General features: G+C 37.6%; 1 protein-coding gene across 1 annotated transcript in view; it reads left to right on the plus strand.

Annotated features, from left to right (window-relative positions):
* The window catches only part of naa25 (N-alpha-acetyltransferase 25, NatB auxiliary subunit), a 95,514-nt gene that overhangs the window by 35,100 nt on the left and 43,568 nt on the right, over nucleotides 1-16,846 (plus strand). The window contains exons 8-12 of the mRNA XM_063034115.1: nucleotides 437-548; nucleotides 4,462-4,551; nucleotides 6,429-6,601; nucleotides 13,965-14,077; nucleotides 16,018-16,225. Of these exons, the coding sequence (XP_062890185.1) occupies nucleotides 437-548; nucleotides 4,462-4,551; nucleotides 6,429-6,601; nucleotides 13,965-14,077; nucleotides 16,018-16,225 (696 nt within the window). The remainder of the gene's footprint in view (nucleotides 1-436; nucleotides 549-4,461; nucleotides 4,552-6,428; nucleotides 6,602-13,964; nucleotides 14,078-16,017; nucleotides 16,226-16,846) is intronic.

A 16,846-nucleotide genomic window follows, 5' to 3' on the forward strand; every position in this document is an offset into this window, starting at 1 on the left:
CGTACTTTGATAATAAAATGAACTTTTGAACCTTTAGGACAGTGTATTTTATTCCCATGATTTGGCATTTATCTTGCCTTGGGAAGTGCCTGAAATTTAAGTCCATTTGTTCACAATTCTGCTTTAAACGAGTATTTTGGTATCCCTGAATACTCTACAGTAAAATATTTTTAAAAATCATTGACGATTTCCATTTCGTAATTTCCACAAAGTAGGTTACATGGTCGGCACAACATTGTGGGCCAAAGGACCTGTAATGTGCTGTAGATTTTTATGTTCTAAAGTGTCGTTTATGTGAATTTGCATTCTGTCCCAGTGCCCATTAGAAATAATGGAGAGGCTTATTCATGATTAACCCTTACAATCACTCAACCCTAGGCTATGTTTGAGTTGAAGAAAATGCATTTGTTTATATTAAAAATTCTTTTCCCCTCAGAGAAACTGACCAGTGAATTGCAGAGCCGTGAAATGAAATGTATGGTGCTCTACAAGAAGTTAATAAAGTGGCCTGAATGCAATGCACTATCAAGAAAACTGTTATTGAACAAGTGAGCTGGTTTTCACTTAATTGTTTTTATGGGGAATGACTTGCTATTATATATTCAGAAATCGTGTTCATTCAGCTGTTGTATCCTGAAGGGTAACTGGGCTTCTAAGTTGAAGTTAATTGATGCTGCCACAGCACTGGGACAGTGAATTTTTCTAATTTCCCTGAACTTCATGCCTTTGCAGGGATAAAGTTCATGGCTGCCAGATGTTTGCTGACAGCTCACCAAATTGATCACATTCATCTATAAACCGTGGCAGTGATTGCTGACAGGCTATCTATCTGTGGAGATATTGTACTGAGGCTGATTTCCATGACCTAGCTGGAGTTACAGTTCAGGAATCTGAATAAAACCTTTGGCCTATTTCCTCCTTTCCTTCCTGTGATCCTTTTTATTGGTGTTGAAGGCAATTATAATTTGTAACTTCCACTGCAGCTGTTACTGCTTTTAACTTGGATATTAGGGAAGTCACCATTAGACTTTAATCCTGCCTGATATTGATTTTTAATGTATTAATAGTGCAATTAATATTTTGTGTCAAATGGTTTTGTCTAAGGGATTTCCAAGTTTTTGCTTTGAAGGCTACTGTGTGCTTTTCAAAGGGCAAAATGCAGGTGTGGTTCCCAGTGCATGTGTGAGTGTGTCATCCCCAGACACACAAGCAATGCAGTTAACAAAGCTGACACTCCTGGAGTCCCATCTGTGAAGTGCTTAGTGCTATACTGGAAGGGAGAAATTTTCAGCTTTTGACAGGATTTTGACTTTTGGTTCGCAAATGATTTTCTGATTTCCTGATAACCCCATCTTAAAAAGCACCAGTCTGGTGCATCACACACCAGAATCAGGTTGGGACTGGCAAGAGAGCTTCTGTGGTTGAGGCTGCTGTTCTGAAGCAGGATTCTGCTTTCTCTGTAGTCCGCCTTTGCCCCCACCCCATCCAGTCTAGTGCCAGGCACAGGAATTTGCTTCTGGTGGACCTAGGCAGTTACCGCAGTTACTGTTGCTGCAGTTACCGAAGTAGCAAAAAGCAAGTAAAGGTGAAGTAGCCTGTAAGTTTGTTTTCAATTACTACCCCTCTATCTCTGCTACTGCCTCAGTCTCAGATTTTGCTCTTCTGAGACAGTATGTGGAGTACAGCGGTGACTGAAAACTAGTGTGATTTCTTAGGGTAGTGGGAAATGCTTACCCTCTGAGAGCAAGCTAGCTTTCATTTGAAGAAACACATGCCTGATGTGTATTATTGTGAACGACTGACAAAATGAAACATGGTTCTTGTGAGCAGTCCTTAAAAGTAGTTTGTGTTGTAAATCTGATTCTCATGACAAAACAAATGTAGTGCACCATGGCATTATAACAAACTTCCTGACTTGGCCAGTTAGCTTTCTCTGAGCTGGAGCCTTAAAGACATTCCACTAATCTTCCATGTGCCAATTACGATTTTATTATTGTATTAAGTTTTATCTTCAGCTACTCTGAGAGCTGAATATTTCTAAGAAACTGTAAACTGATCATCAAGATAACACCTTCAGATATAACAAAATCTGATTAAAATATTGGTCATTGGATGCTGCAGTCAGTGTTTTATTTCCATAAGCCTCATGATGCCTCAATGTGAGATCGCAGTTTTGTCCTTTTCCTGAGTACCAGTTCCAATAGAGTCTTGTTCTAACTCCTTCCTCTGCTCCGGACTTCGGGTTTAAACTGACTGTTCTCGCCTCAAACCTCATAGAGGTTCCTGTATGGCTATATTACTTGTAACATATTAATCAAAAGCTTGATTTAAGGTGTTTTCATGAATTCCTTATCTATAATTTTTAATCAATTTCCTCCTTGGATTTTCAAAATTTATTTCAATTTATTTCAGCGGTTACCTTGTTTACTTCCCCCTTTTTTTTGTATTGTAATTTGTAGTAGAATCTCAATACGTGTATTTGTGATATAGCAGTTCAGTGCGTCGAGGAATATATCAAATCTACAAAAACACTTTTTTGTATATTTCTGACTTGTGAAAAATGTCATTCCAATTCTAGATGTCCTCTATCAGAATAGCTTAAATGTGATTGGACATCTGATTTGGAAAAAAAATTGTAATAAAGCAGAAAATGTTGGAAATGTGCAGCAGGTTGGTCAAGATCTGAAAGAAAAAGATAAGTACTTTTCCTCTTCCAGATGCTGTCTGAGCAGCTGTGCATTTTAACATTTTCTGTTTTTATTTCAGATTTCCAATATTCGTGGTCTTTTTAAATATATACAGTAAGTTGTCTGATCCTCTGCTCATTACATGCTATGACATTCCTTTTAAAAAGTATTATTCTAACAAAGAGAAGATATGGTATTATAAAATAAAAGATATGACCCAGAGCTAAACGTACTATTAATCTTGGGTCATTTACTTTTTGTTTGACCATGGTAAATTAGTATTTGTTTTTGTCTACAAAGTGCAACTCTCAGGCAATGAGCATTTTAAGACTGGTTTGTCCTAAAAATTAGACCAAACCTTGGGTTGTGTCTAACCAATTTTATAATTTTTTGAGATCCCGGTAAAGTTGATGAAGGAAAGGCAGTGGATGGTTGTCTACATGAACTTTAACAAGTTCTTTGACAACATCCTGCTGTACACGGAAGGCTGGTCAAGAAGGTTCAGTTGCTTAGTATTCAGGCTAAGGTAGTAATTTGGATGAACCAGAGTGGTAGTAGATGGTTTCCTCTCTGACTGGAGGCCTGTACTAGTGGTGTACCACAGGGATCGGTGCTGAGTCCATTGCTGGTTGTCACCTAAATCAATGATCTGGATGATAATGTGTTTAACTGGATCAGCAAATTTGCAGACAGTCCCAAAACTGGTGATGCAATGGACAGTGAGGAACACTATTAAGGCTTGCAGTGGGATCTGAACCAGGTGGAAAAATGGCAGATCAAATATAATGCACTCAAGTGTGAGGTGTTGCACTTCGGGAGGACAGACCAGCGCAGGACTTGAATGGTCAGAGGTAGACTACTGACAAATGTGGTGAGAACAATGGCTCTGGGAATATGGATCCGTAATTTCTTGAAAATGGCGTCACAGGAAGATAGGGTTGTAAAGAGTGCTTTTGGCTCATTGGCTTTCATAAATCAATGATAGCAGGAGTTAGGATGTTATGTTAAATTGGAATATTGTGTGCAGTTCTGGTCATGTACTTACGCAAAAGATTGAAAGAGTGCAGAGAAAATTTACAAGGATGTTGCCGGGACTTTGATCTGAGTTGTTGGGAAAGGCTGAACAGGTTAGGACTTCATTCCCTGGAATGGAAGAAAATCAGGGAAGATTTGATAGAAGTATACAAAATTGATGGGTATAGATGTGGTAATTGTAAATAGACTTTTTCCACTGAGGTTGGCTCAGATTAGAGGTAGAGCTCATAGGTTTGGGGTGAAAGATGAAATATTTAACAGGAATCTGAGGGGGTACTTCACTCTGAGGGTGGTGAGAGTGTGGAATGAGCTCCCAGTGGAAGTGATGGATGTGGGTTCGATTTCAACATTTAAGAGAAATATGGATAAGTACATGAATGGGAGTGGCTTGGAGGGCTATGGTCCAGGTGTGGAATAATATTTTGGAAAGACTAGATGAGCCGAAGGGCGTGTTTCTGTGTTATAATGATCTATGACTAAAGTTACTGTAGTAAATTGATCACACTTCAAGCTGTTGCACAAAGTATAATTTATTCTTGTATCTAATCATAACATTACAGAAAGGCAATCTGTTGCTGATCAATTAACATTATGCCATTTCCTGCGGGGTATTCTCAGAATTGGAAACTTATAAGAGTAGCCTCTATTGACCTCTTGATGTGCCAATGGATAGGCATGGTGATCTTTTTATATATATTTAATGGTTTGTTAGATATAACGTTTTGTTGTTCACTTTCAGCCCAGATGACTGGCAATTCTACTTATCCTACTTTGATTCTCTCTTCCATTTGATTGATGCTGCTTGGACTCCACCCACAGAGGTAGAACAGTAAGTACTGTGATAGATATTTTTGTGTGTTTCTCTCAATTTGCTGTAATTTCTCTATACAAAACCTCTATAGCATGCATTTTTCTGTAGCAGGGGAGACTGTATTTTCTGTCAGCGTTGAAATCACAAGTTTAGATCACAAGTTGAGTGGAATTGAGTTCTGCTTGTGGACTTAGTACTTGCATGTTGTCAACTTACCTGTCCCAGTATCTACCAATGTAATAGGCCAGGTCTTGCTGGATTTGGCTCAATTAAGGCTCACTGCTTGAGAATCGTGACCATCAAGTTTTCTGGATGTAAATATTGATCCCTCTAGCACCCTATAGCAAAGGTGCAACAGTCAGAAGGACCCTGTTATGTGGTATCCAGAGACATTTAAAACCTATGATATTAATTGGAAAGTTTTTAAAAATTAGGAACAATCAAACATTAAAAAGTGAGTAGAACATTAACAAATAATTAAACTTTCAAAAAACTAGTAAATGGTGGGGGGGGGGAATTCCTTCTCCCCTCCAGCTGGCATCCTCACTCAAATAAACGAGCACTCTGTCTTACATTGGTTATGACTGGAATAGGGGAAAGTGATTCCCCCCCCCATGCAAAATCTGGTGATGGAAGTTTGTGATGGTGCACTTTCATCTGCTGCTCCATCAGTCATGAATGTTTTTCACTCATCGGATTTGCAAGGAGCTGGAGATGGTGCCATATTCACCTCGATATTGTAACTTGGAAGATATAATAATTTGATTCCACAGCAGCCAATTAAATCATAAATATTTACACCCCTATGCAGTTTTTATTCTGGTCAACTTGCACATATTTAAAATTTTCTACTTTGGTGGATTTCCAAGTACCAATGGAGATCTCTGCCATTACCACATGAATCAAATTGTGAATGGGTCCTTGTGGTTGTCTCGTCTTTCTCCTTTATCTGAGGGGAAGTGACTTCTGACAAAATACTCAAAACTTGTATCTAAAGAACCATAATTGTAATCAAGACCCTATTCTTAACACTTCTAGTCTTAGAACTGCAAGATGTACGCCCATAAATACTTTAAACCATCAAGATGCATTTTACTTGTCTCTTTATTAACCATACTTGCCTTTCTAATTTGTTTCCCTTTCGTTGATCAGGAGTAGCAGTGTTAACTTTGTCTTGTCAGTCCTACTCCAGGTTTGACTAGACCAACAAGATGTGAATATTTTCAGTTTCTGCTACACCCAAAAGTTGCTTGAACCAAAGGACTCACTCAATTTCACTTGCCCCATCATTGAAATATTCACTTTCAAGAACTCTTCATCTCATATTCTTGATGTTTATTATTATTATTTCCTTTTTTTTTGTAATTGTACAGTTTGTTGTCTTCTGCACTTTGGGTTGAATCAGCTAGTTGAGTGGTCTTTCATTGATTCACTATTCTATAAATTTATTGAGTATGCCTGCAAGAAAATGAATCTCAGGGTTAAGTATGGTGACATATATGTACTTTGATAACTTTAAACCCCTATCTAATGAGATCATTTAATCATCCATTAGGAGATCTGATTTATCATTTGAATGGTTTATCTGAATCACAGTATGCACCAGTCCATATTGTGAAGTTTTATCATACCGTAGAGCAAAGTGCTGAATGGTTGATTTGAAATATCAATGAGAATTATATTTCGAATGTCGGGAGTGGCATAATATGTTTGCAAATATCCCTTTGTGTTTGGTGTTAGTTCATTATTAAGCTTGCTAATCCGTTTGCTGCCATCCATGACCAAAGACCCCTGAACTCAATGGTCAGGAAAATGAAGTGTAGCCTGTCATTTTTTTCATGTGGTAAAACATAGGAGATAAATACAAATCTTTTTTTTTAATCTTCTTCGTATAGCTCTCTGGAGGGTCCGGTCACCTGCCTTGTACAGGAGGCCATAAACTTTGTGGAGGAGAGAATTGAGAATGAAGAACCAAAGGGCTCCCGCCGTCTGAGGGGACCATACCTGGCTAAACTTGAATTGATAAGACGGCTGAGGGAGAGGGGTACCAATGATGAACACAAACTTGGTGAGTGGTTAATACTTTACGGATGTAAGTTCTTCCTTCTAATAATTTATCATCTATTTAAAATTATCATAGAGAGCGATGATATTTCCTCAACTTTCTTGAAGTATGTTGTAACCCATGTTAACTTCTGGGTTGGAGAGTTTTGCGATAACTGATGAAGAGTCTCAACCCGAAACGTCAACTGTTTACTCTTTTTCATAGATGTTGCCTGACCTGCTGAGTTCCTCCAGCATTTTTTTAATGTGTTGCTTTGCGATAACTGATGCTTTCCAAGGTTAGAATCTTCCCATATTAAAAATGGGTTTTGGAGAGTTCAGCCTGGTAGAAGTAGCTTTTGAATCGTGATGACATGTTCTACTAGAGGATGGAGCACAGTCTGCAGAAAGTAAAAATAATTGTATTTTACATTTCATGATGTCAGTTCATTATGAAGTGCTCCATGCGTTATTTTGGATTGTAATTGCTGCAACAATGTCCAAAGGAAAGCAATGCAATTCCTATATCGCTGGCAACTTTGCAGTCACTGGAGTAAGGTGTGAATTCTTAACCTCTAGTTCGGACACAACTGTGAGAAACAGAAGACCTCTCATACTCAAACATCTTATTGATAGTGTGACTCTGCTTTTCTGAGTTTGTGACTGAATTTTATTACAACTCAGTTTATCCTGTAAGTCACTGACGTGTTCAGATCAGAGACTGGACCCAGTATCTCTACTGAGTTAGTGGCAGTGGAATATATTCACATCCTTTTTATAAGGTATGTACTGTAATTCAGTTTTTTTTGAGAAATGTAATAGGTGACCAAATATCAAGTACATTTTGTTTTGAATTTCTGTACACTCACCACATGACCATTAACGCCTTAAGGGTAGCATTGTAGCGTAGTTGTTAGCATAATGCTTTAGTGTACAGGCGACCCATGTTCAATTCCCGCTGCTGCCAGTAAGGAGTTAGTATGTTCTTCCTGTAACCACGTGGATTTTCTCCAGGTGCTCCAGTTCCCTCCCACAGTCCAAAGATGTACTGCTTGGTAGGTTAATTGGTCATTGTAAATTGTCCTGTGATTAGACTTGGATTAAATCAGGGGATTGCTGGATGTCATGGGTAGAAGGACCCACTCTGCCTGTATCTAAATAAATAAATAAGGGGATGAAAAATGTCATTAATTTATACAACTGGGATTGTCTGTTTACATGAGGTTCTTTGTTCTTAAAATCTTGAAAACATAATGAGCGGAGGACTTCCGGGTCATCAAGGGAATGGCGGCGTAAGGAAAAGGTCTCTCGACAAAAAAGAAGGTAAACTGCCCCAAAATCGAATTTAGACAAATACTTAATATTGCATAACTATATTAATAAAAGGGGCAAGGATGATGTCTAAGAACAAGAATAAAAAGTCCGCTTCGAAGGCTGATAAACATAAAGAGATGCAGCAAGGCGAAGGGCCTAGCTCTCCCACGGCAAGCCAGGACAGAGATAATGAGGGGGAATCGGTGACTCTGTCTTTGATTCTCGGAGAGATTCGCGAGTTCCGACAAGATAATAGCAAACAGCTGGAAGATATTAAAGGAGAAATAGTAAAAACTAACTCGTGGATAGATGAAGCCGAAGCGAGGATTGTTGGAATTGAAGAGAAGCTACAAAATGCCGAGGAAGTGATAGCAGAAATGCTGAAGCTACAAGACCAGCTCCAGTGGAAACTAATAGATCAAGAAGGCCGCTCGAGAAGGGAAAATGTGAGGATCTACGGAGTTCCCGAAGGAACCGAAGGTAAACCCGGATTGATGATTCCCTTCGTGGAGAAGCTGCTTAGAGAGAACCTTGATATACCGGCCGCAAAAGACCTACAGATAGAAAGGGCTCACCGCGCATTGGCACCACAGCCTCCGGCAGGCACCCAGCCCAGATCGATTCTGATCAGATTTCTCAGTTACAGAACGAAGGAAGAGGTGCTTAAAAGAGCATGGCAAAAGAAAGGTTTCATGTGGAACAACTGCAAAATCAGTTTAGACCACGACTACGCACCGGGGATTCTTGCCAGACGGAAGGAATATACGGAAACACGGAGAGTCCTGAAGGAAAACAACATCAGATTCCAGACCCTGTATCCAGCTCGGCTGAGAGTCTTTTACGACGAAGGGACAAAAACTTACGCTACGGTGGAGGAGGCAACGTCGGACCTGGCGGACCGGGGACTACCTATTAAAGTTATCACCCAACCGGAGTCGCTACTGGAGAGGATTCGGCAGAAGTCGTGGCAGTTAGTGGGGCGAGGACGATCCACTCGAACCAGAGTGTCAAACTACAAGGAAAAGCTGCAAATATTCAGACGCGAATGTACAGAGAATACAGATTAATTAAGAGAAATGACTGAAAAGAGTAAATCGGACTTAAAAGTAAAATGAAAACTGGTAACTGAAAATAATCTAGGCGGAATAACTTGAATGATAGCAATATGGTCGAGACATAAATAGGAGAAAATTCTCTATGATTATTCAAACTGCTGAGGGCCCTCTAACACAGGGTGAAGATAGAGGTTATCCCTCTGAACTGAGGCGGGTCGGTGCTCAGGCCTCACTGTGGGAAGTCGGGGAAAATTTTCAAATGTTCTATGTTCAGAAATGTCTAGGGTGTGGTTATATGTCTTGGTTTACTGTTGAGAAGGGATTGCTTACTGTTTCGTTAGAAAAGGAGAGTGCTTTTTTTCTACTAGAGAAAAATGCAAACTGAATGGGTAAAAATAATTTCCTATAATGTTAATGGGGTTTTGAATCCAATTAAAAGAAATAAGATTATGTCTAAATTGAAAAAAGAGCGGGCACAAATAGCTTTCCTCCAGGAAACACATATGAGCCAATCTGAACATGGAAAATTAAAAAGAATGGGCTTTAAGCATGTATTTTATTCATCATATAAATTGAGTCACAAAAGAGGGGTAGCTACTTTAATATCAAGTACTCTTAATTATGAACATATTTCGGAGACTAGAGACAAAGAAGGACGGTTTGTAAAAATCACAGGAAGAATAGAAGGTACAGAAATAACATTGCTGAATGTTTATGCTCCTCCAGGTAGTGAATGGTCATTTTATAGACACATTTTTGACCTAATGGTCAGTTCTCGAGGGGTAGTAATTTGTGGAGGGGATTTTAATATTAGATTAAATCCTATATTAGATTCTTCAAGAATAGTTACTCAGAATAAACCTCTGACTCGGAAAGTGAATTCATTGATGGAGGAGTTGGGAATTATAGATGTCTGGAGGGAATTGCACCCTACTAGTAAAGATTATACATATTACTCTTTCCCTCATTCAGCCTATTCAAGGATAGACTATTTCTTTATCTTTAATACAGATAGACTCAGGATAAAAAACTGTAATATTGCAACAATTGATCTGTCGGATCATAGCCCAGTCTCTATGTCTCTAATCCTGGAAAGGAAAATGAGGAAAACACTATGGAGGCTAAACTCACATATACTTAATAACCCAAAAGTAATGGAGAGATTAAGGGGAGAAATCAAAGAATATCTAGACCTGAATGACACGGGAGAAACATCACCAGTGATTTTATGGGATACATTGAAAGCTGTACTGAGAGGGAAAATTATTTCCATTACTACTCACATGAAAAAAATCAATGCACAAAAATTAGCAGACCTTCAAGGAAAATTAAAACAACTTCAAGTTGTAGATAGCAACAAAAGTAATTCAAATCGAAAACAGGAAATTAGGAAATTGCAAAGTGAAATTGACGATATTTATACATTGGGAACTCAAAGAAATTTTCTTTACCTGAGACAAAAGAATTATGAAGTAGGAGGTAAATCAGCTAGATTATTAGCATATAAATTACGAAAACAACAAGCAGACAATACAATTCATAAAATAAAGAATCCAAAGACAAAGCTTGTGGAGAGTACAATAGGGAAAATTCAAGAGAGTTTTGAAACATATTATCGAGAGCTGTACTCCCAACCCCGGGCCCCCAATGAGCCCTATATAGACAGTGTATTGAATTTTTTAGATCTACCTAAACTTACAGATTTACAAAATGAAAGTTTATTAGAACCAGTAACTGTCAAAGAACTGAACGTGGCCATCTCTAGGTTAAAGGCTGGAAAGTCCCCGGGTTCTGATGGGTTTACCTCAGAGTGGTACAAGTCCCTGAAGACACAGTTAGCCCCATTCCTACTTAACACCTTTAATTGGATCTTGCAGAGAGGAGAAACTCCACCTTCCTGGAGAGAAGCGATTATTTCAGTTATTCCTAAAGAGGGTAAAGATAAACTAGAATGTGGCAATTATCGGCCAATTAGTGTTCTTAATTTAGATTACAAACTATTTACATCTATATTAGCGCGCAGATTGGAAAAGCTTTTACCTGGCCTAATCCATTTAGACCAGACTGGATTTATTCAACAAAGACAAACACAGGACAACATAAGGAGAACTCTGCACATATTAGAACACTGTTAATAAGAACGAGACAGAGACAATGGTAGTAGGATTGGACGCTGAGAAAGCTTTTGATTCGGTTAGTTGGGCATTCCTATACAGAGTGTTAGGAAGATTTGGCTTTCAAGAAAGGTTTATTAAAGTAATTCAGACTCTGTATGACAGCCCAACAGCCCGAATTAAGATAAATGGGGACCTCTCTGACTCCTTCATTTTAGAGAGAGGCACTAGACAGGGATGCCCAATTTCTCCTCTCCTTTTTGCGCTATATATTGAACCACTTGCCCAACTAATAAGACAGAGCGAAATCGTAAAAGGTATCAAGGTGGCAGGGATTGAACAGAAAGTGGCGTTATTCGCAGATGATGTTTTGGTTTATCTGAGTGAACCAGAAAAATCATTTATAGGATTGTTTACACTGTTGGATGACTTTGGGAAAATATCAGGTTATAAAATAAATGTAAAGAAAACGCAGGTTATGTCCCTAAATTATACACCATCCAAAAAAATTGCAGGATACATACGATCTTAAGTGGGAAGCTAAATCATTAAAATATTTAGGAATAACCCTGCCGAAGGATCTTTCAACACTGTCACAGGTAAATTATGGGCCATTAATCTCAGAGATAAAAGCAGATATGCATAGATGGAATCTTATCCCCTTTTTAAGTTTAAATTCAAGGATAAATACTATAAAAATGAATATTCTTCCTCGGTTATTATATCTTTTCCGTACTTTACCAATGGAGGTGGATGATAATCAATTCAGGGAATGGGACAAATGGATTTCCCGCTTCATTTGGCAAGGAAGGAAACCTAGAATTCGATATAACACCTTACAGTTAGGGAAGGAAAGAGGAGGTATGGTTCTTCCTTGCCTGAGAAATTATTTTTATGCCTCACAGATAACCCCTCTGTTATATTGGTGTAATAGGGAATATAAGGCTAGATGGAAGGAAATAGAATTTGGATTAGTTGACAGTTTTCCTCTTCAGGCCTCAATAGCTGACAAAGGATTGATGGCCCAGTTGGAAAAATGTAATAATGCTTGGATAAATCTTACATTAAAAGTATGGCAGAAGGTGGTTAATTCATGTGGAATTAATAACATGCTAAAACTCTTTAGATGGTGTGCATATGATACCGAATTCCTTCCCAACAGAGGAGATAAAAGATTTGAGCTATGGATAAAGAAAGGTCTTACAACCTACCTCTCATTTATAGATAAAAGAGTATTACAAAGTTTCCAAATCCTGCAGGACAAACATGGCCTAGAACATAATGACTTTTTTAGGTACCTTCAAATACGAAACTATGTTAACCAGAGTTGTAGATATACAGACCTATCAACAGTAGAATTAGAATTTTTCAAGATTCTGAATTCGGCTTGCAGTTCAATACCTAGTAAATCAGTTTCTCGCCCATATAATGCACTCTCCCATGCTAAAAATGTAAATACACTGTATATTAAAGAGAAGTGGGAGAAAGAAGTGGGGTTGGTACTTTCAGAGGAGGCTTAGGGGAAAATCTGCAGCTTTCAATGGTCCTCGACTAATTCTTTGACTTGGAGAGAACATTGTTGGAAAAACATTATAAGATACTTCAAGACCCCATATCAGGAAAAATATAAAGATACAAATGTGATGTGTTGGAGAAGGTGCGGCTCTAAGGAGGCAAATCATTTTCATATTTTCTGGGATTGCCCTAAATTAAGTCTATTTTGGGAAGGTATTCATAGAACATTAGTTAAGGTACTTAGGTCCCAGATACCTCTGAACTTTGAGACGCTCTATTTGGGGCATGTATTGTTCCTTGAACAGAAGGAAGATATAAAGTTGCTGCAGGCCCTCTTAGCGGCAAGTAAGAAATCAATCACTAGAAAATGGCTAAATCCAATACCACCTACATTAGAAGATTGGTACGAAATTATCTTGGAAATATTTAAAATGGAAAAGTTGACCTACTCCCTGAGAACTCAAAAAGAAACATTTTATCAAATCTGGAATAAATGGATTGAATATATAACCCCAATGCGAGCAGACTTTAGATGACTCTCCTAATGATTTATATTGCTCTTCTCATCAACACAGTAATATTGCTAACGTAAGCACCCCTAGTCTAAATGTTTGTTGTTTTTTTTTGGAAAATAGAGAATTAACACAAGTAAAGGGAAAGACTTGGGAAAGGGATAAAAAAAATGAAAAAATTAAGTAAATAAGTACATAGGGATTGGATAATTATGTCTGCGGGCAGGAACAAGCACGAACAGATTGGGATATAAACACCTACAATGGTTGGTATATAGGCTTGTATGCAACATTTTGGACCAGTGGAAATGGTCCAGAAGGGTTGTATGGAAACTATTATTACCATTTTTCTTAACAACTAATTTCATTACTTAGCCTAATAGGTTAGATTTACCACAGTACATAATTATCTATTTAAATGTTTAATTTGCTTTTATATCATCTCAATGTGTACTTAAGAATGTATAAATAGTTGTAGTTTTATACATATAAAAAAAATGGAAAAGGTTATATGTGTGAAAAAAGTACATGATAATTGTGAACTCCTTATCCAAATAAAAATAAAATTAAAAAGAAAGAAAACATAATGAGCTTGTGAGGCAATGATTTTATGCTTCAATTGGCAGTTCTGGAGTTGTAGCAGTTTCACATTACTTGGCTTTCATTCCTAAATACGTGCAAATATTTTGGACTAAAGCTAAATTATAACCTTTGGACTGGGATAAATGAGCCAGGTATTTCAAATTCAGCCTTCAAATTATAAAAGCTGACTAGGTTAACCAGTTCAGAATATTAGACATTCGACAGTGATGGTGTTAACTCCAGTGCTCGCTGATCTACAAGCTTCCTTATTTAGTGTTTTTCCTCCTTACTGCTAGGGATACCAGAGGAGCTGATGTTCCAGTACTTTGAAAGGTTTGGGGATAAACCTTGCTGTTATTCTGACCTGAAAATCTTTGTCGATCTTCTATCACCGGAGCGGCATACACAGGTGAGACCGGGAGACTGGCAGAGTCTCCATTCGCTCAGATGTGCTACAGTGAGGTGAATGGGTAAGTGCACCCAGTGGCCTCAGCATTCAGTCAGTCTATAAATTGGTTGTCACTTTGTACATTGATTATTTTTAATAGACAAAGAAAGCTGATTATTTCCTCCATTTAAGAGATTTCAGATATTATGTAGCCTTAAAATAATAATCAAGCTGGTAACGGTAAACTTAGGAACATTTCTTAACTCAAAATGTGGATTTACTCAGAAGGTCATGGATTCGAGATCAATTCAATTTAATAAAATGGTAAAAAGCTTGTTTAGATTTTCCTAAAGAAACTGAAAAAAGATCAGTGAAGACAATTATAATGTTGGAATGGGGTTAATTACCTATTTTTCCATTATCAAACTAATGTATTGTTTACACTAAGACTGATAACCGTGCTCTTAAAGTGAAATTCATTTCTTCCTATCATGTTCACTACAACTGGAGAACACACACCATAATTTGACCTTCCAAATTGGAAAAGTCTAGCAATGCAGTAATGAATTAATCATAACAGTACGTGTTGCTGTTATCTTGACCCTTTTTTCACTGCAATAGTTTGCTTGGTGTATTTCTTATCTGATACTGGTTTTAAGGTTTTTATTTTATTTGTGGAATGTCATATACTTCCTACTGTGTGTAAGAAGACATAACTGGTTCTTAATTGTTCATGTATAAAGTTGATAAATATCACAAACCTGGAACATTTTGATTTAGAAATACTCTGTCTATTAAAGTCACTCTTAGATTTATTTTATGGGGTATTCTTGACTGGCAATAAGATATGTTCGTGTTATAGAATGGAACAACTTCCTTTTTTAGCCATTCACGAGTAATAACAATTCATGTGAGATGCCTTAATTTTGGAATTTCATTATGGTGATTATCTGCCATTTTCTTTTGTAACATAGAATTTTATTAATTTTTTTTCAACATGAACTTTGGTTGCCACTCCTAGCTTTTTTCTTTTGTACTTTTGCAATTCCCCTGCTCCACAACCTATTTGTTTTCCATTCATCGCATTTATTATTGCACATTTCCAATCCGTGCACACTCCTGCATTTCTTATTTTAGCTTCTGTCTCTCCTGGCCACACGGAGTTTGAATTAGAATGTGGAATATTACAGCACACTATATGCCCTTTGGCCCACAATGTTGTGCTGACCTTTTAACCTACCCTTAAGGTCAATCTAACTCTACCCTCCAACATAACCTTCCTTTTTTTCTGTCATCCACGTGTCCATATCTATGAGTTATAGAGTGGTGAAGGCAGATACATTAAGAGAGTTTCCTAAATGCCTGTAATGTATCTGCTTCTACCACCACCCCGGCAGGATTTTCCACATACCCACCTCTCTGTAATTACTAGAAGCTTCCACAAATGACCGAATTATTTTGCCTTGTAGTGTACCTTTTAAAAGCAATAACTCCAACATTCCCATCTTTTTTAGCAGTCTCCTCTGATTACACAGATTGAAGTTGTTTATTTTTAATGCATGCTTCCATTCTCCACAAATACTTCAGCATTTACTTGTGTTGCCATTTTTAGCTACACACGTGTTCTTTTTTAGAAAGGAATAGTCATTTGAATATTACTGTTTCTCCTCAATACTTGACTTATCAGGAAAATGGGGATTTATGTTTCTGCTTGTAACCACCTGATGATGGTTTGGAAAGAAGCATCTGTGTGCTTTTAGATGCTTTGCCAGTCTTTTTATTGCTGTGCTGAAAAGTGATCTGCCTTGTCATAAACGAATGGCAGAGTGAATATAAACCATCTTGGTGTGCTTTGTGTTTGTATCTTAATGTATAACAATGTGACATGTATAACATCTTTATTATATTTTTAGTTTTTTTTAAGTATAGGTATTGCTATTCTTGCTTTTATTTTTTTGCAGTTCATCAATAGACTGATGGAAGTAGTACCTCTGTCAGTGTCAACAGAGGGTGACCTTGCTTTGCCAGGTGATGTTAAAGCTATGCAGAGGCACATGTTTATCATCCAGTTTGCCAGATTGTTAGGTCTTCATGAGACCTTGGACCAGGCACAGAAACTCAATCTCATCCAGGAGCTTTTGCAGAGATACAAGCATGCCCTTGAGTTTGGTGAGCTCATATTTTTATCTGTTCATGTTTTGTTAAAACTTTCTGCTTCCTGATGAAGCCTCCTATATGCATATTTTAAAGATTATACAGTGCATATATACACAATGTCCTTTAAATTGAAAGGCAAATGCTTCCTTCTGGAGGGTAAATCTGAAGCCTAGTTTGGTGTCAAATCAGTAGTGCTTCTGAAGTTTAACTAACTAAACTGCATGTGATATCATTGAGGCACTCATTGAGCTTTGCTCTTGTTATCTGGTGCAAACACCCAGATATTTAAGCAAGATATTGTATTTTTTGTTATGTTTCTTCCATATAAGGAAGTGCCACACTAGATTGGATACAGTTGTGAAATGCCACTTGTGGTGAGCGTGGCATAATGACAAGAGAAAGAGTGCAAAAAAGAGGAGTCTTTTGTTTTTTTTAAAATGTCATTTTTATTATCCCAGGAACAATAAAAACCCAAAGGAGAGAGTGAGCATCAGTAATTGGAAAGTGACTATTTGCAGTAATTAACAGCATTGTACTGGTACTTGAATAAGGAAAACTTAAAACATAATACAAATTGTGGCTGGCAGGGTGGAGATATGTATCTACCAAAGGAGGTGTAAGGTGCTCCTTCCC

Source organism: Mobula hypostoma, chromosome 27 (assembly GCF_963921235.1).
Source record: "Mobula hypostoma chromosome 27, sMobHyp1.1, whole genome shotgun sequence".
NCBI classification, from domain to species: domain Eukaryota; kingdom Metazoa; phylum Chordata; class Chondrichthyes; order Myliobatiformes; family Myliobatidae; genus Mobula; species Mobula hypostoma.